This window comes from Ambystoma mexicanum, chromosome 2p (genome assembly GCF_040938575.1).
Source record: "Ambystoma mexicanum isolate Mex_15411 chromosome 2p, UKY_AmexF1_1, whole genome shotgun sequence".
NCBI lineage: Eukaryota > Metazoa > Chordata > Amphibia > Caudata > Ambystomatidae > Ambystoma > Ambystoma mexicanum.
This window is the reverse complement of record NC_090923.1, coordinates 751,123,620-751,144,386: the sequence shown is the minus strand read 5'-3', so window position 1 is coordinate 751,144,386 and position 20,767 is coordinate 751,123,620. Positions and strand designations below refer to the sequence as shown.

At 44.5% G+C, this 20,767-nt stretch overlaps 1 protein-coding gene across 3 annotated transcripts in view; it reads left to right on the top strand.

Annotated features, from left to right (window-relative positions):
- TMEM91 (transmembrane protein 91) overlaps window positions 1-20,767 on the top strand; it is a 375,921-nt gene that overhangs the window by 282,225 nt on the left and 72,929 nt on the right. For all 3 annotated transcript variants that reach the window (XM_069644396.1, XM_069644394.1, XM_069644395.1), the window contains one exon: window positions 4,301-4,871. In XM_069644396.1, the coding sequence (XP_069500497.1) occupies window positions 4,422-4,871 (450 nt within the window). In that variant the 5' untranslated portion in view covers window positions 4,301-4,421. The remainder of the gene's footprint in view (window positions 1-4,300; window positions 4,872-20,767) is intronic.

The following is a 20,767-nucleotide window of genomic DNA, read 5'->3' as shown; positions in this document are numbered from 1 at the left end:
TGCTGCAAGCCACGCACAATTGTAGTGACTTGTGTGGGCCTCGTGCAGCTTTATCTGCTGGTGCGTGGGCGAGCGCGTGTTCGAGCCCCTTTCTATCTGCCGTTCTCCCGCTGGTCCTTGTCTAACATGTGGTGGTGGGGGAGGGACGCAGACTCCTTACTTGTGCCCGGTGACTCTCCTTCAGGACTGCTGCAGTCTCGGCTCTTCCATCCTTTCTTGGTTGATAGAGTCTTCCGTCAGCGGTACTCTCCGTCTCCTGGCTGCTGGCTGCTGGGGTCTTCCGGTGGCGGTCCTATCGTCTTCTGGCTGCAGAGTGTTACCAACGGCAGTCCTCTGTGTTCTGCGGCAGCCCCCTTCTGTAGAGGTATGTTCGCGTCTCACATTGCTCCGCTTCCTGGTGTCTGCTGAGCCTGTCACTGCTGCAGCGGCTCTCCTCGGCTGCAGTCTGGATGTCCGCTTCACTGTTGCTGGGTGTTCCATCTGGCCCATCTCGTCTGTCTGCTGCTGTCCAGCGCTGCTGGGCTCTTCTGCTCTCCTTGTGGCACGCCGTGGGTGCGGCGGCCCTTTCCCATCTGCTGGGCTTGCTTACCTGACCTGCTGCACGCTGTGAGTACGGCGGCTACTTTGGTGTCCTGCTGGGCTCACACGCCCTGCCTGCGGCACGCCTTAGGTACGGCGGCTATGTTGCCAGTTGTTGGCCTCGCATTCATTCTGATCACTTTGCCATGTTACGGCCTAAGAAAGACAGGAGCCATTCGTAGGTCTAACCTTCCTTTATTCGTCCTAACACATACTAAACCAACGTCTCCCCTTGTCCCTCCCCTTACGCCCTCTTCCCGCCCTGGCGTGCTCTCCTCTCTTAAAGGAGACACCTCCCTTTATTCAGTCACAACACACAGCATGGGTTTGTGAATGACTGAACACATTATGGAAGCATCTCAGTGAGTACAACTTAAATACTTTGACAGGACAGGCGAGTCTGTGTTTTAAAAAATGTATATATAAACAGTAAGTTGTTTGGTTTTCCCAACAGAAGTCGTGAGCTCTTTATAAAGCGATATGTTGTAATACATTTATCGTCATTTTATTTTTCTTTTATAATTAAAAGGGGTCGTTCTATAAAGTTCAGTGTGATTGTTAAAATGGGTGAAATGTTTTATAGAATCTTTCGTCCAAATAAACGTATTCATTAATGAATTAATGTATTTATTCATTAGGTGGTGTTGTGCGTGGACTGTATGGGAGCAGCAGTTTTTTCTTTGGTTAGCTCTGGTCCTATACGCATTGGCCATTATTTACACTGACTGAAAGCTAAGTGCAGTGTCAGAGGCATTACTAGACCAGAGGAGCCCCTGATTGGTATCTATGCGCTAGTGTCATTGACGTGTCCACACCTGCTGTGGGATTAAGAGGATGGAATTCAGGGTTCATGCACTGATGAACCTCCTTTTTTGGGTTCCGAGCTACTTGGAAAATAGAAAAAGTGCAGATCCGTTCAGTATTACATTTTCTAAAGAGGTTACCAAAGTTTGAAACAACCAAAACGTTATTGAAAAAAAAGCGATGGCTGAAAAGTGTTGAGTAAATCACAGCTGCTGCACGTTACGCTAGAAAGACGATTCCTTATATTTGACGTCATTTAGGGGTCGTTATGCTACCCCTGTGGTCTCCCTGGCTACCCCTAAAAAAAAGATCTTTTTTAAATTATTTGTTTTAATTTGTTTTAATTGAGTTTCATGGGCTGTGACCACATGTGGATCTTTGTTTCTGGAGTGGCTGGTTTTCTGATAGCTATAGCCGGTAAGCTAGTTCAGTGGGTTGAGCGGTCGCTGCTGCAATGTTTGTGTTATCTGCAGGTTACAGGTTCGACTCCCAGCAAGGTCAATTCAGCCTTTCATCCAGCTGAGGTTGATAAATGAGTACCAACAAAGGGTGGGTGATATTGTATGTATATTTGTTGTATATGAAGCGCTTAAGCATACGTGCTACATAATAACACATCATTATCGTTTGGCCTTGGACGTCTGCTTGCATTCAGTTTATTTATTAATGTATTTATTTATGTGCTTGTAGCGTGCCGAAAGCCTACAGGCATCAGGGCGAGTGAATATAAAACAGAGACAAACCTATGGACAGACCCATTCCTATTTTCTGGGGTACTATTCTAGTCATTTGCTAACACAGGAATTGCAGTTTATTTAAACAAATATGTTTTCAGATTTCTCCTGAACTTCTGGTAGTTGTTTTCCAGTCGTAGAGTTGGGGGAAACTTATTCCAACCCTGCACTGCCAGTAATTTGGTAATATGGGCTTATACGCACTGATATTAACTATACATATGGTAACCATATTTTTCGTTGTGTACTTAGAAACAATGCTATGTGATGGCACTTCCTGTTTTGTCAAGGGATGCAAGGTCGTATTCCATTGCTTCCCGTGATGTCACTTCAGGGTGGGATTGAATGACATCACTTTCTGTGTGTCATAAGAGGTCAGGGCTTTAAGTGGGCCCTGGTACCGGTACCATTCCCACTAACCTCAAAGAATCATGGGTGCTGCCATTATTAAGAAAACCTACCTTAGACCCCCAGACCCCAACTAATTACATGCCAATCGCAACATTTCCCTTTCTATTAAAAATATTAGACAAAGTGGCATACACACAAATTCAAAAATACTTGGGAATTACATCACCTCTTAGGAGCTAGACAGTCAGGTTTCCGTCCACAACATGGCACGGAGACCGCCCTTATCGATCTGAAGGCCCAAGTTGATGAACTCAGAGACAGTGGGAAATCAGCCTACTTCTCCTCCTCGACTTCTCAGCCGCCTTTGACTTGGTGGATCACAAGGTCCTATGCAACTATCTTGATTCAGCAGCACATTTCTCCAAAGAGGCCATAACTTGGATTAGGTCATTCTTAAGCAACAGAACAATGAGGGTCTTCTCACCATCAGCAGATGCAGACCCTATACCCATCACCTGCAGGGTGCCCCAGGGGTCCTGCGTCTCACCCACGTTGTACAACATCTTCACCAAGTCCCTTTTTGATGATCTAGACTATCTTGGTATCACCTACACTAATTATGCAGATGATACTCAGATTCTCCTGCCACTTTCAGGGTATTATGATAAAGATTTGTCCTTGGTGAATAGAGTGTACCTCATCATCCAGTCATGGATGGCAACACACGGTCTATGCCTGAATGATGATAAAACCAAACTCATCATCCTGGGTACCCACACTAACCTAAACAAACTAGGCCCTGAATACTCCTCCTTTATAATTGACGGCAACCTCATCAAGGTAGCTAAGGAGGCAAAGACATTAGGATTCCATCTCAATTCCACTTTGTCCTTCTCTAAACAAGTTAACACATTAGCGTCCACTACCGTGTACACGTGTAAACTTATTCGAACTGGGAAACCCTTTCTCTCTAACAATAGCTGCATTATCCTGGCCAGAGCCCTCATTCTGTCCCGCTTAGATTATTGTAATGCCCTATACATAGGCTCGAACAAATGCATCATCAGGAGAATCCAAACCCTCCAAAATTCCGCCTTAAGGGCAGCCCTAGGCATAGCCAGAAGAGATCATATCTCTAAGAGTAGGCGACAAAACAATTGGCTCTCCACCAATGATAAAATCCTACTGAAAACGGCATCACTCACCCACAAATCACTAAATAATACTGCACCCACTTACCTCTCTGAGAGATTCCACAGACGGACATCCTTAAGACCATCCAGACTAGTTATCCTGAATTTCTTGTCCATTCCCAGATTCAAACTGTCCAGGATTGGAGGTAGTAGCTTCCCCGTAAAAGCAGCCCAGCTCTGGAACTCCTTGCCCCCTTCACTTAGAGAAGACCAATCCTACTAGAACTTTAGATCCAACATTATCACATGGTTCAAATCTGACAAGTAAACCTGGGCGCTGTAACCTCAACCTAGGGATGACCCTATGATTTTGTAACTAAGATGTCATTTAGTACTGCCTGCTTGTGATCCCTATGGGAAGAATTCTAATTCATGTATTGTCTGTCATATTTGTAAATCCTCCCTTAGTTCCTCTAGTCCTCATCTACTTGTGTATGTACTGTATTTTACTCACTGTAACTAAACGTTGCACATTCTTGTAACTGCTGCTCCCTGATACCCCCGTGTCTGGTGCGCATTACAAATAATAAAACAAACAAACAAACAAACAAACAAACAAACAAACTCTGTTCAGAATGCTGCACAACAGTAACAATGCTATTTGATAATCCCTAATTGTGGCTTCTTATTTATCAACAGGTTATAAGCTTGGCTGTGTACTGTGGCAGCGTCTTTCCGCGAGTGGTTGAAAAAGGCGATACTCTTCACTTAGTCCATGACGTGCAGCTTGGCATAGATCTGGGGGTATACTGGCCTCGCAATGGAAAGCCTTCATGAACTGCAGCATCCCCTGCTGGATAAGAAAAGCAACCCCACAGGATCGAAGGCCTTGCTAATCCAAGAGAGCGACTCATTAATTTCTGACCAGGCAGGCTTCTTCTCGGGGCATGCTTGGAAATGCTTCCCACATTCACCCTACTCCAGCACGGAACTCAATGGCAAGCTGACCCAGCAACTTCTGGATGCTGGCACCTTGCAGAGGACAGTGGAGCCATACTGCACCCCAGAACCTGCGCTCTACCCTGACCTAGCCCTCTGGAAATCGGGCGAGACCCACAACTGGAAGAAAAAAGACTATATCGAAACCACATTTGTAGACACGGACAGTGGGCTAGCAGAAAACGGGGACCTCACCAAAAAGCTGTTAGCTGATAAGGACCTCCACACAGTCTCCTATGACGTGGGGGACACAGATCTCCCGGAATTAGAGGTAAGTGATCAGAAGAGCAATCAGTCCAAATATGACAAATGTCCTCATATCATCATCTCTTCCATCTTGGATTTTTAGTCAACAGCTCTTTGGATACCATAGGCCTCATTACGACCCTGGTGGTCCCGTAATGAAGGGTGCCGGTACGGGACCGGCACCCTTGATTACGGGAGCGCCTATTACGAGGTTCCTTTTGTGGGACCCGGAACAGACGTCTGGTAAAACCAGACGTCCTTTCCGGGTCCCACGAGGGGAACAGGGAGCTAATAACGGACCGTTATTAACGTGCCCTTTATTAGCTACCTCCCTATTCCCATTTGAGCCCTAGAGGGGCTCAAATGGGAATGGGGAATGGTTCCTTCAAGGAGAAATTACCGGGTCCTCCAATGTTGGAATGACCCGGTAATTCCCCATTGAAGGAACTCGGTATTGGAGCCCGGTATGGAGGCAGCCATGGTGCTAATAGCACCATGGCTACCGCCATACTCGTAATGAGGCCCTATGACTCTTTTGCGCTAATAATCATATCATATCTTAACTGTTTTTTATAACGCGCTTAATATGGAAGGTTTCTAAGCGCCGGCCCAGGACGTCTTGTTCCCAAGACGAGCGTGTTGCCACTGAGCTATACTAACCGTGCTTAGTATGCTAAAAGTTAAATTGCAAAATATAGCATGTAAAATGTTCTTTCTTAAAGTCCAGAGCTTGGTAATCGTGTCCCTAATGACATGCTGAGCAGTCGTAGCTCCGTTTGGAACATATCCCTCCTCTGACATTCACAACGGTACCTTGGGATCTAATGAAGAGGCCCAATGTCACATGTGACATATTCGAAAATGTTTACCATTTCTAGCCAATGGCTGGAAAGGGGAAAAGCCAGCAAAGCAGCTGAGATGGGAATAGTCACATGTGAGGCAGATGGTTTCCATGTGACTGGTCGTGCCCCAGGACAATCCATCTACAGATGCACAGTCTCACAGGTGTTAGTGACTTTCACTGCCCCCACCGCCAGCTCTTCAGCCATCCAAGAGACAGAGGATGGCTTGGGATTTTTTAAAAAATATACAGCCATCATCTGGCAGAGGCATATATCGTTTGCCAATGATGCCCATCTCGCGCAGAATTGTCATATTATTTCTGGAAACCTGCCACCGCTTGTATCTGATTCTTGGACGCCAGCATTAGCTCATTGTTGGTTCTGATTTATGAAAATATTGGGGTTAATTTAATATGTTATTTCCAGATAATAAGATCATATTTTTAGAGCCACCAACCAACCCCTGTTAGGATGACCGTTTTTTAGTCAGTTTCTTGATTGTGCAGGGCTCCTGGGCAGAGTAGGTCGGTACTCCCAATGGAAAATCTTCAACTTCAAGTCTCCCGATCCAAACAGAATTTTGATGAAGATCAGAACTGCCTGAAGGTCATAATTAAGACGTGGCGCCAGTTAGCTATGCTTTTTTGCTATGAACTAAAAAAGAATTGATGTGACTGGGGATAGGGAGATGTAGTCACTAACGCATAGCCAACCCGCACCTGATTGATCACGTGGGACAAGCCAACTACCTTGTTCGTGATTCGCCGGTCTAATGAGATCTTATGGGACCTGCTGCCAGCTCAAAATCATGCTAAAACTCACCTGCGCGATTCCGAGGGTGAGCCTTCCTTCCCTGTGTCAAATCTGAGCATCCCGGTGAGCTTCGGTGGGCCAATCACAGCCGTCAAATCTCTTGGAGATTCATGGCTGGATAAAAGCCCCAGCTTACAGCTTCGTCTAGTTCTCTGTGTTGGGGTTGGGCTGTTAAAGGACGGAGCAGATTTGAACTACACTTGGGGCGACCAAGAGAGATTGTGTTGACCCACAGTGATCCGTTTTTTGTGTCTTTTTCACATTTCATTGCCTGTTATTGTAATTGTACTTGGTATTGTACTTGTTTTATAAAGTTCCTCAAAGTGTTGCTCCCTCTTTGAGAAACGATGTGTGATTGTTTTTTTTCTAATCTCTTCACTTTTCTTTTTCCAATCAAAAGAGAAAAAAAGAAAATGTAAACCTTTTGTGTGTACCCGTTGTGAAAACCTCTGTGATTATGTGTACTTGGAATCACTTTCCCTAATCGTTCCTCTGACCTTCCCAAAAAAGAAACCCTTTAAGAAAACTCTTTGTGAAGAATCATGTGATTGTTGGTTTTCTAGAATCTTGATTTCCTTGAATCCTTGTCCTTTACTTTTCCTGCTTCCACACCCAAAAGAAAAGAAAAAAAAGCTATAAAATCCTTTTTTGAATGAAAACCTTTCCATTAGTGCCTCCTAAAACGGCTACCATGAACAAGGAAAAGGAATGTTGGATATACTGTGAGCATATCATTTTAGGACGAGGAGAAGCTGGTGGGTGCTGTGGTGCATGTGCTTGCAGATGCACAGTCTGCTGAAAATGAGACAGAGACTTTATCCAGGGATATGTGTGTCGGAGCCTATAAGCATGATAAAGAGGGGGAGTCCACACGTGGTGAACAGGAACCACCAGAAGACGATGTGGAAAGGGTCGAGTCACAGAGCAGTAGCATTCAATCCTTGTGGAAGATCTCTCAAATGATGTGGGAGGAGTTGGTGAGAGAGTCTGCCTGTGAGAGACACGAAGAAGAAGAGACTGAGGGGCAGGAATTGGGGCGCAAGAAGACAAAGATGGAGGGTGAGCAGAAGGTAGAATGAGAAGATACAGAGATGCAGGGTCAGTAGAAGGTGGAAAAGAAGGAGGCAGAGGTGAAGGGTCAGCAAGAGAAGGAGTGTGGGGTAAAATGGAGGGGAACAGGTGGAGGGGGGTTGAGGCAGCAAGTTGAACCGGAGGGGTTGATGAAAGGCAAAAAGAGGAAAACAAGCAGGTTTATGGGGAGAGTGAGAAGGGGGGTGCAGTGAATGCAGGGTAGGAGGGGGATAGCAATGATACAGATGAGGAGTAGGAGAAAGATTAGAGCTAAAAGAGAGGGAGGATGAGGAGGATAACTTAGCAGCAGCTAGTGGCTCCAATTTTGTAGAAGGGGCAAGACAGAACAGAGGAAGGGAAAAATAAAAGGTTACTTTCTACAATGGTCTCCTGATGAGTGTGGCAGCACGTCCAAAAGCCTAAGGGGAAGTTGCAGACAGAGGAGTATACAGTTGTGTTTAAGCTGTGCAAGAGGAAAGTGGGGTTGGGCAATGCGAGTGGGCATCATTCAGTGGACACAACACAATGCATAAACAGAGTAAGCAGTAGCATAAACCAATTTTTTATCCACATGTGCCCTACACCACGCCACCTCCATGTGTTTGAAGGGAGCATTTGCCCATACATCTGAAGGTGCAGGCAATTCATTTCCCATGTGATGTAGACCACAGTGACTTGAAAAAGATGTCCAACCACAGCAAGTGCCAGTGGCTGCAGCTATCAGGCCTTTGCTGGCTTGGTTGACATTTCTCTTATGTGGTGGACAGGTTGAATTTGTGTCCATATGGGAGCAGCCAGTAGGATCGCTTGTTAAGACGTGCAGACATACATTGCCTGCATTGCAAGTAGTGGTTAGCCATGGAGGCTCTCCGGACAGAGCAGTCCAAAATGCTTTCAAAATACACCTGCATGCCCATCACCCCAGCAGAAACCATGAAACCGAGAAAAGGTGGGGGAGAATGTCAGCAGCTTTAGAATGAAATGGCCGGGAAGAAGCTATCAGATACATGCAGATTCAGGAAGCATGTACTATTTTTCATGGAGAAACTCCCACACCGTACATGCCTGCTTCTATTTCTTAGCACCCTTCTCCTTGCAAACTACAACCTAGCAAACTACTCAACCTCTACATCCTTTGTCAAACCTGTACATCTTCTCACTTCTTCTATTTCTCTTTCCTTAACCACTGGAACTCCCTTACCGTGGACCGCACAAACACCACCTACCTATTTGCATTCAAGTCTGCCCATAAACACTATCTCCTGCACTTAGAAGGGGCTCCCAGCACCTCCTTCCTACTGCCACTGTAGACATGCTGACATCTCCCTATACATACTCCTCTGTGTTCCCCTCTGTGTGTTTAGTTTGTCCCTAGTTCATGTTTTAAACTTCACCCAGCATCATCCAGGAAGCATGTTATGTTTGGGTCTTGTGCAGCGGGGAGGACCCAAACAATTCCCATTTGGGCAGCTCTCGGTTAGTGGGGGATCCCCAAAATGATCATGTTGGTCAGCTCTCATGTAGCTGGAAGAACCCAAAATATTATTGTGTTGGCAGATCTCAGGTGGCAGAAAGGACCTGAACAATTCTCATGTTATTGGCTCTCAGCTCTGGTGAAAGGTAGCTCTGCCCTCCACTACTGTGGTCTTAAAATAGCAGAGACCAGGGTTTAGGAACTGAACAGCAGTAGCATAAATGCTAAAGGTATCTCGTCGTGATATGATAGCCCCACCTGACTTACTAGCAGTCAGTAACCAGCAATATCCATTTCACAAACACAACCCCCATTAAACAACTCTGCTCCACTTCTCGTCTGTGCTTTGAAGCAGACTTCAAGTGTTCATCATGAAAGCTGATGTTTTTACTATGACGAGGTGTCATAGTCTTCCTTAATGTAGTGGTACCTCATTTTAATGTTTGTAAATTTTTCAATATGGGGAACCACATAATTCTCCAGCAGTCATATAGAATAACATCAACAGCACCAAAGACTCACCCAGGCTGTGCCCTAGTAAGGTGGCAGCTTAGGCATTAAATGGCATCTCTTACAAGTCCTGCTGGCCTGATGGATCACCTATTCAACTATTACTGTAGAGGCTCATCATTCCTAACAAAGTGTGATGTGTCGTGTAGATATGCATCCACCATCTGAGCTGCTGAAAGTCTGCTGAATGTCTGTGTATATCAATGCACAATGGGGATGGATGCTCGAGTGAGATGTTAATCCCATGAACCCTCCATCTCCATTATCATGATCATCCTTCGTGTTCACATACAATGGGTCATGTGTTGAAGATGGCATGTGAAATGTACTTCCTGACAATAGGCTTGACATCTCTGGTGGCATGTTAAGAAAAGGGGTTGTTGCATTTTTTTCAACTCTATTCTTCACACAATTTCATATCCGCCCACTGCTTTAGTGCAACTTTAAGAATTGTAACTGTGTGCCATTCTGCTGGGTTCTGAAAGCACCCCCTTGATCTTGAAATGTGGGTTTAGAAATGCCTCCTGGAGGTTTTCTGTGTTCTCTCATTGAGGCTCTATCCTCACAAGGTTGAAAGCACATCCCTTACCAGCAGCACTGAATCAGCCTCGCCTGACCAAACATGGGCTCTTATTATGTTAGACATGTTGAGTCCTGGCAGGTACACCATTGGCAGTACTTCTGACAGGGATGACCTGTGCTGGCACACACACTTAGTGTTCTGCTCAAAAAACGGTAGCACACTACTGACATAATAAAACACCCGACACTATCTTGGCATAAAGAAATCCTCATCTAACACTCGGGTGTGACTGTTGCAATAACTAGTGACAGCATTGCACTGTTCACTTTTCCATTCCAATGTGCTCAAAGTAGCATTTTAGCGGCTGGCAATTACTGTCTTGAAGTTGTGCTGTCACAATAGTGATCCTCTGATTCGTACAGCATATTCCTTGCAGTGAAGTCCCAGATAAAGTGTAAGCTAATCCTCTGGGCAATAGGAATCATTTCCCTCAGAGACTGCCAATTGCTGATGAGATGTGACACCTCAAGAGGAAGGACATGCATGGTCTTTCCCGCAAAGCCAAGCTGTAGCCCTCACAGGGTTGAACACTGTGCTACCACCTTCTCCAAATTCTCCCAGATACCATCTACTTTGTGTATCCTACCTTCTGATCCTTGCATTCCCAAAGTGCCCTATTGCTGAACTACATACAGTTGCTGCCCTCTAGGATTACTTCTGGACGGCGACCCCTCTCCGCAAGCGAATGTCACCCAGCGTGCAGTCATAGCCATGTAGTTAATGCTCTGTACTCATTTCTACCTTTCCATGGTGATATGGGCTTTCATATTCTATGACTAATCTAGTGCCTGCAAACATTTGGCTAAATCCTGTACAGCCTTCCATGCAAGGGATAATTGACTAGACATTTAGCTGAAATTATTGGCTTTAGCCATGACCCAAAGGAAACTAGGATTTTTGACAAATGAACATGGCAAGAGGCACATAGACAACCTTTCCACAAGGTTAACTGTGCGCTTTCATACTTTGTCATAAGACCAATTATATTTTTCTCCACACTTAAATGCCTCCATCACTATGAGTTGAAACATCGGGGTGTCTACAGGAAGTAAATCTACACTTTGGACATTCATGACAGGGTAAAATATACCATGCTGTGCCCTGTTTAGAATATTAAGCGGGTGGTGGCATTGATTGTCAGTTTTTGGCTCTTCGAGTTCGTACAGGCTGTGTTTGAAAGACACTGGGGGTCATTACGACCCTGGCGTTAAGGGTTTAACGGCGCCGTAAAAGGTGTCGGCACCGTTAAACCCTTTACGCCTGATTACGAGGTCCCTTTGCGGCTCCTGACCTTAACGGCTGGCCTGGACCAGCGTTAAAGTAGGGACCCTCAAAAGGACTTCCGATATAATTACGGTACCTAATTTGCGGTACCGTAATTACCGCCTTCCCCAGTCCCATTGAGCCCTATGGGGCAAAAATGGGAATGAGGAAAGGCCAATGGTAAATGGGGAATTACCACCCCGCCAACCTTGGAATGGGGTGGTATTTCCCCATTTACCATTGGCAGACTCGTTACAATTCCGGCAGCAACCATGGTGCTAATAGTGCCATTGGTTACCGCCGGTGTTGTAATGAGGGCCACTGTATACAGGTGAAGGAGTAGCTTTGTCTTTCCTTCCCATCTATGTAACCACATCATTGTCTACCTCCATGATATCAGTGGTGTCCAGAATCATGTGTTGCTTGCCTGTACTCGGATGGGTCATAATCCTTGTCTAGCACATTGTCATTATTATTCTCAGACGCGGTGGGTGTGTGTGGTGCTAGAGAACAGGAGCTGGCTATATACTAACTCTCCATACTCTGAGACAGTGGACTGAATGACCCCCTCTGACTGCAATACCTGAACATTTACTGCTATCACTTGCACAGCGGGTACTGCTGTATACAGAATGCGTACCTTAAATTTATCGCACAGGAGACTGGAATATCTGGTGCACAACACAGCTGTTGTGGTTGATGTAAAAGCTCTCTAGCCACATGTCCCCTTTCATTGGCACGTTTATGTGTTTCATGTTCATCAGGGTTCGAAATTGGCAGGAGCTGAGAGCTATTTTGCTCCTGTTTATAGCCGAGGAGAGCCTGGTTAGCTTAAAACCAAGAGCTACCAGGAGCTACTCCCTCCCCAGGCAAGTGGTGCCATACAAACATAGCTATGTAATATTAACTATGCAGGTTTGGGAATGTGTATAGAACAGAATAAAGGGCACACTTAAGAGACATTTAAAGCATATTGGATGATACATAAATGGAGAAAAGTTAGAATTTGCATCTTACGCACAAGTTACATTTGCTGTGCACTATTTACTAGCTCCTGGCTCCCCTTAAGAAGCTCTGACCTAACAGATGATGGCTGATACCAAGGAGTAGCATTTTGCTCCTGTTCAACAAATCCTAATTTCGACCCTTGTTGGGTACTGACAATCAAGCTTGTTATTCTCTCACTGATAAGAAATGTGCAATGTGATATGTCATAAAAGGTGGTCACTGGGATTCTCTTCTCACTAGTACCAGTAGCAACTCAATGATTGCATTTGATTTGGTAGTGAGTAAATTACAACTACAGAATGTATCCTCCTTCCTCTAAACAATTCCAAGACTTTTTCTTTACAAGCATTTTGCCTCTTTACATGAAGAAGGTGCACTGATTTACACCACTGAATAAAATGTCCTCCTGACTCAAAAGGTCTTGTCACAAAAGGTGACCGACTCAGTTGACGCAACTGAATAGTAACTGTCTTAAGATGTCTAATACTTTTTCTTCACAGCACACAAATTCTCTTGTCAAATAAAGATGGCCCATACAGACTGCAATTTCCTGCGTGCATCTAATAATTTCCAGGATTTTCTTCACGTCACTCTGAATGGAAATGGCACATATGTTTATGTCATCCAAGGTGATCACTGGTATTCTATACTAGTTGTGGTAGTCACAAAAATATGACCCATCCTTAGTCAGTTTGTTCCACAAAATCCTATTTTAATTGTATTGTCTACCACTCCCTCAACTTAATCCTGTTTTAATGTATCCCTCAACTAAATCCATACTTTCTCAGATAAATCCTATTTCCTCAACTTCTCTAGCAATCTCCTGCATCTATCTCTACATAGAAGAGTGATCCCGAAATTGAACTATACATGCCCTATTCATTCTGTGTGCCTTGAGTCCCCTGCCCACATCCTGGATTAAGTTCAGGAAAGCCAGATTCTATGGAAAGGGCCAATGGTCAAACGAAATCCAGCCGGATATGTTCACCCAGGCACAGTAGACACAGTAAATTTTGTTAAATAAATAAATAAAAAGTTTAGAGGGTTAGCTTTATAATTGATCACATAGCATACTTGTAATCTATGACTCTATGGAGCAAGGTCATAGGAACTGGAGGGACGTATCCACCAATTTTTCTGAGTTGATCAGGGTGAAGGGCAATGGGGCTCATGGTGTTCTAGTCTCTCAAGTGCTGTTCCAGAGTCACAGGTAAAGAGAGTTGCAATCTTCGCTGGGCTTTTACAGTCTGTGAAATGCAAACCTATCCACTTTAGCATCCACCTATCTGTGATGAGGGCACAGGAGAGGGCGTAGGAGGGAGCACCGTTGGAGCTAAAATGTTTTCAGATTGCTCTGCCCCCCTTTCAGTTGCTGGATTGTATTTAGCAAAGTGAAAATATGTCTCCGGTCAACCACATGCTGGCAATTTTGTCTCTGCTTGAGAATAGTGTTCATATCCATAATATGATGGGTTACGTTGAGGCACTTTTGTGTTTCCTTGAGTACACATACAATTCTGCAGAAATATGAACATTTGTTAGAATCAATCATCTTTACAGATGATGACCTCAAGAATGTCATTGTATTGTATTGCCAGGGCTCAAGAGCACTCAAACAGTAGGGTGCAGATTATTTCAACTTCAGCAATGTGTTAAAGTGTGCATTCAGCACAGCGGGCTGTAATCCGGTTACAATGCACTCTGTAGCTTGCCCTGAGCCTAGAATACAGAGCTGTTAATCACACTTTGGCTGAAGGTCATTTCAGAAGCAGTGCATGTGAGGATGCGCTGTTCCAGCCCAGACGTGGAAGTATGTTGCTAAAATACATCTTTCTCAATACATTCTTATGAATTTGGTTGCTTTTAAAAGTGGAGCTATATTTGATCCAGATTGTTTATTTATTTAGTTATTTGGATGTATACAGTGTAATGCCTAAATGATGTACATAAGTTGCAAAACAGAAATACCAGAGTACAAAAAAAGGCAATCAACATGAAATAGTCACCTTAATGGTTAAAGGTGAGTTTTGAAGTAAAAGTAAAAAGAGGCAAGAGTGAGTTCAAGGAAAATAGCAGAGAGAATTCTGGAGATTTGGAGCAAGTTGGGAAAAGGAGCCAAAATGGGACTGGTCAGAGCAGTGGCAAAGAATGGGTAACACGAAAAGATAAGATGAACATTGGGACTAGTGAGGAGAATAAACTGAGACAAGAGAAGAAAGATAAGGGGAATGTAAGCCGTGGATAAATCTATACACAATACATAGCTAGCAAAACCGAAGAAGGGATGAAAAAGGACTCCAACCTAGAGATGCGAAGCAAGGTGAAATAGAAAAATTAGAAGGAAGCTGAAAGAGAAGATCAAAAATTATATTTGAAAATTGTTGAGTTACAAACCACAACACGCATTCTGGTTTATCATGTTGTTTATTTTCTTAAGATAACAGGAAACAGACCGCCAGCACAGCTCAGCACAGCTCTCCCTTCAGCTGCTCACCTCCAACAGCTGAGCTAGGAATCCTAAGCATAAAAATACTTTCTAAACAAGACATTCTCAATGGAGTGTTGACCGCACAACACTCCACCCAGTAAGTAACATCACAACACATCTCCCTCCATTTACACTCTCCCCAACACACAACCTCTTCTTACCGCCACAATCCTACTTTTATTACACACCTGTCCCCCACTGACTCGCACTACACCTTTAAGTACAGCCACTATCTGAACAGGATCAGAGTACAATAACACTCACTTCCTCTTGATCACCCCTTTATTCTCCCCAGTCTCCATATTCCACTCTCACTCCTTCCTTCGCCCGTCTCACATTCTCTCTCATCACCCACTCTTCTTTCCTCTTCTTCAAACTCTTGCTCACGTCATCCACCACACAATCCGACCCCCTATCTCTTCCCAACCAAGGCAGAGTCACCTTACTGTTGGCTTCGCATCCTCTCATAAGCTCGAAATGACAAATCCCTGTTGTGGAATGTGGTGACATGCGCATTGCATATAATCATTCTTGAATGGCAACTCTTTTATCTGAACCGCACGCATCAGCCGTGCGGATGGCATCCATTACGCATCTGTTCATCCTCTCAACCATCCCGTTGCTCTCCGTGTGGTACAATACAGACTTCTTATGCTTTACCCCACACTCTTTCAAGTATCTCACAAAACACTCACCCTTGAACTGTGTGCCGTTATCAGTAAGAACACTTCCCGGTATACCTTCCCTCGCAAACACATATTGAATGTACTCCACAATACTCTCCTCAGAAATATCTCTTACAACTTTAAACTCACATCAGCATGAAAATAAATTCATCAACAGAACAACATACCTTTGTTGTCCCATTAAATCCATGGCAAGCTCATCCCATACCTTTCCTGGAACGGTGAACTCTACAATTGGCTGGCTTCTCACCTCCACACCCTTCCATGCTTTGATACAGCAAAAGCAATTACCCAGTCTGTGCTCGACATCCCTATGGAACCCAGGCCACCAATATTTATTTCTTAAGATCCCTTTTGTCCTCATCACACCAACATGTCCACTATGGGCCAAATCAATAACCTTGTCCCTGATACCCACAGGAACAACAGCACATTCCCACCTGAACACAATACCATCAACCAAGCTCAACTCATTATGCACCTCCCAGAACGCCTTCTCAGCCTGCTGTAGATCCACTTTCTTAGGCCACACCGATGATTCCATATACGATGCCACTCGCACGAGTTTAGTATCCCTAGTCATCTTCTCTGAGCACACCTCCTTAGTCATAATCCCTTCATAACTAACGAAAACTATTTCCACAGCACCATTTCCTCGTTGTCAGTACTATTGGACCTGCTCAATCTAAATATCCAATCAGACAAGACATTTTCCTTCCCAGGAATGACTTGCCTCTCGAACCTGTGACATTACAACCTCATGACCCAGCTGTCTACCCGCCTGGAAACTTTGTACAAACCCTTGCTTTCAAAAATCACTTTGATTGGCTTGTGATCAGTTTTATCCCACACAAAGTTCTAGATCCTCTCAATGGCCCAATGACATGCCAGGGCTTCCTTCTCAAGATCAAATAGTTCTTCTCTGCCCCTCTCAAACCAAGTGATGCATGGGCAATAATCTCATCTTCATTACCATTACTTATTTGGGACAACACAGCGCCAATGCGACAGTAACAACACTTGTCCGACGTGTGTCGAAACACCCCAACGGACAAGCTAAATCAATGTCTTCTTTTATGATTTTAAATTCCACCTCATATTTTGTGTTCCAATCAAATTCCTCACCCTTCTTTACGAGTTTCTCATTTCAGTTACTTTGTTGGCATAGTTCCTCACAAACTTCTGCTAAAACTCGATTCTTCCCATGAATGATCGTAGTTCACCTTTACACTTTAGCCTCTCCACCTCCTTGATGGCACATACCAAACTCTCCTTGGGTCTGACACCACTCCTGGATATTTCGTGTCCCAAATATTCTACTGTGTCAACCTTGAACTTGCATTTCTCCTCCCTCAATGTGATTCGTTTTTCCTCTATAATCTTGAGTATTCAATCAAGTATCTTGCCATGTTCCTCTTCTGACTCACCACACAAACACATCGGGGGTCATTCCGAGTAGGGCGGTAAGGGTTAACGGTCACCGGTAACGAGACCGGTGCCGTTAAACCCTTACCGCCCTATTCCGAGTTCCCTTTGCGGGTTGGTACTTAACGCCTGCTTTTTGCAGGCGTTAAAAAACCAACCCACAAAGGGACCTAGGAGCTAATTACGGCACCGTAATTTACGGTGCCGTAATTAGCGCCTTCCCCATTTCCATTGAGCCCTATGGGGCAAAAATGGGAATGGGGAAGGGCCCATGGTGAATGGGGAATTACCGACCCCGCCAACCTTGGAATGGGGCGGTAATTCCGCCATTCACCATGGCGGAGTCGGAAAAATAACGGCGTCAACCAAGGCACTAATAGCGCCTTGGTTAACGCCAGGGTCGGAATGAGGCCCATCATCTTGAAAACAAAACACCCCTTTCTCTCCCTTAAACAATGTATCCATGACTTTCTGGAACACAGATGATGCCGACACCAGTCCGAACTGCATTCTGGGTAATAAAAGCAGTCAATTTTCTGCACCCTTCTTCTAACTCAATTAGATGATAAGCCGAAGCCATATACAGTAAGAAAAACACCTTCCCTTGGCCTACCACAGCTAATATCTCACCCATGTTGAGTAACGGGTGTCAGTCTATTACGACACACTTGTTCAACTCACAGAGTTCCACACATAACCGCAACTCACCAGATGACTTCTTTACAACTACTAAACGAGATGCCCACTCTACTCCTCCTGCCTTCTCAATGACACCCATTTGCAATAACTTGTCCAATTCCCTTTTTACACCCTCCCTTATTTCTAAAGCAACTGCTTGCAACCTCGCAGAAAGAAGCGTGCTTCCTTTCTTTACAATTATTTGGTGCTGTACACCTTTCACGCTCCCAACACCCTTCTGAAACGCATTTTTGTATTTTTCCCCTACAGAACACCCCACATGCAAACGTTGGTCATCAGTATTTGGGTCCAACCTCAGCATGAGCTTCTTCTGTACACGCCATCCCAATAGCTTTAACCCTTTCTCCATTACGCAAACTTTCCCTTGTCCACATCGACCTTTAAATTCGAATCTAGCCTCAAAACGACCAAGCAGCTCTATTTTATCCTGATTATAACCACCAGGATTAATGTCATGCTTTAGCAAGTTTCGTATGTCCCCTTCTAATTCATGTTCAAATACCATTCTAGTCAGGGAGATTTTTTAACCTGACTCTGCCATCATCAAAATCTCTCTTCCATTCACACTAACATTGGCATACTGATGTTCACACACATCTTCACCCCCACTCTGAACAATATTGACAGTGTTAACAGTAATATTTTCCAGGTGACACCCGTCGTCCTCCTCAGATGATCTAGGTCCATCTTCCTCATTCACATATAGGACTTTCCTTTGGTTGACCTGGTAGTTCTTGAAGCAATTTGCAAAGTGCCCATGCCTCTTGCACTTTGCAGAGGTTGCTTTTCTTCCTGGACATGCCATGGATGCCGCAAAGTGAGAGCTACTTGTGCATCAAAAACACAGACGTTCCTCTCTCCTTTCGCCTCTTGCCTTGTTGCTCTTGGAATCATATCCCCCCTGAAGTCCAGGTTTCTCTTTGGGTTTCTTCTTTTGCTTTGAGTTGCCTATGCTTAGCACTTCTACCTTCACCTCAGTGCCTTCCTTTTGTGACAGTTTTGCTAAACAGGCCAATGAGTGCTGAACCCTCTTTGCTATATCTAGGACTTGTGGGTTCGTACTTTAGCCAGAGCGCTTCTATGATTTTATTTGAGTTACAATGGATCATAAATTGGTTGTGTATGTGCTCATCAAAGGAGTCTTGAAATGTACATGATAAAGCTAGATGACGCAACACAGTTACATACTCCTCCACAGTCTCACCCTGCTCTTGTGAACGAACAACAAAATTGTACTGTTCTAAAATGGTGCTGGTATTTGGGATCAAATGTAAGTCCAATTTAAGTAACACATTCTCCAGTTTGTTTGCAGAGTCACCACCACCCTCAATAGGCAGGGGCGGTAATGTATCGAATATGCATTGCCCTTTGTATCACAAAAAATGCATCAACAAGGAAAGCTTTCTGTCATGGGAATACGAGCTTCCACACGCCACTTTAATGTAATGGATGAATCCTTTCTTCCATTGTGACCATTTTATCTTTGCGGGACCGGGAAACACCATAAACATAGGCGGACCAGATACACCAGGCATAGTCATTTTAATTTGTCCTGATTTCTTGTGTTGTGCCCCCCTTTCTGTGCACTTCGCAACTTTTCTAGCTTTGGTGTCCTTTTCTAACTTCTCCGGGCACACTTCAACTGAACTGGATTTTTGCTTCTGTGCAGACACTAGTTTTGTTTATTTTTTGTCAATTCTTTGACACATTCACTGCGTAAATTGCCCTTCAAAGCACTTTGCTGCTTTTTTAAAAAAAAAACCTTTCCTTTTACAAGAACACTTTGTTCAGTTTTCCATTAATGAGTTGCACTTGTTCTTTTTGTTCCAGCGGTACGTTTTTGTGTATGAAAGACTACTCACACACTCTGCTGGAACGCTTTAGTTTCCCTCTGGTGTCTTTATTTAAACGCTCACGCGCAGAACTCCTTGATCGGCCGGATGGGCTACAATCTCCAGAGACCTTCACGCTCCTCTGCGCATGCGCACGACATTGCCTGACCTATGGTATTGGACATATGCACAGAGCGCAAATACGATCGTCCAGCTCCGTGGATGAGCTGAGCGTGCGCATTGACGGACGGGGCCCAGGACACTGCTTAGCAGATTCAGGTAGGTGGACTGGCAAGTGGGCAACTGGGAACTTACTTGTTGTGCAGCCTCCATGACACTGCATTCCAAACAAACGTCTTCTTACGCCACTTTAAGACAAAGCTATAGTGACTCAGCAACACTCTTCTGTGAAGACTAGCGGTTCCCACATTGGCGACTTCAACATAGGCACGGAGCAGCTTATTGGTGTGTTAAGGCACATCCTGAGGCACTGGGCACTGGCCACAGGGACACGGGCGGGTGGTGCCTTGGTCGATGGTGCCGGGGAATTGGAGTTTGACATCCTCGTTGCCAATGTTGCGTTACAAACCATGACATGCTTTCTGGTTTATAACGTTGGTTTATTCTTAAGATAACAAGATATGATATGATATGATATGATATGATAGGTTATTTATAACGCGCTTAATACCCAGAGGTTTCTATGCGTGGACCCGGGGATCAAACCTGTGGTGCTCTGTGTCGTCTTAATTCCAATGCGAGCATGTTGCTCCTGAGCTATCCTCTCGAGACCAAGGTAACAGGAAACAGACCCACAGCACAGCTCAGCAAAGCTCTCCAACCGCTGAGCTAGGAATCCTACACATAAAAAGAAATTCTAAACAAGACATTTGCAATGGAGTGTTAACCACAAAACACTCCACCCAGTAAGTAACATCACAACAAAAATACATTTTAAAGAAGAGAGATCATAGGTCGAAGGCCAAGGAAAAGTGAAGTGCAAAAACTAACCCAAAAAAAGATTTGAGAATGAGTCTGAGTAGCCGAGAAAGTAAAAAGAGGGTAATTTTGCAGGTATTGTAAAGTTGGTAGGCAGGAACAAGCAAGCGAGGTGATGTGGGAGAAAAAAGAGAGGGAGGGGTCAACAATGAGACATAGATTACAAGCAGTGGATGGGAACGAGAGGAAGTCAGGAGGCAAATAAATAGAAGCAGGGGTACAGCCGTG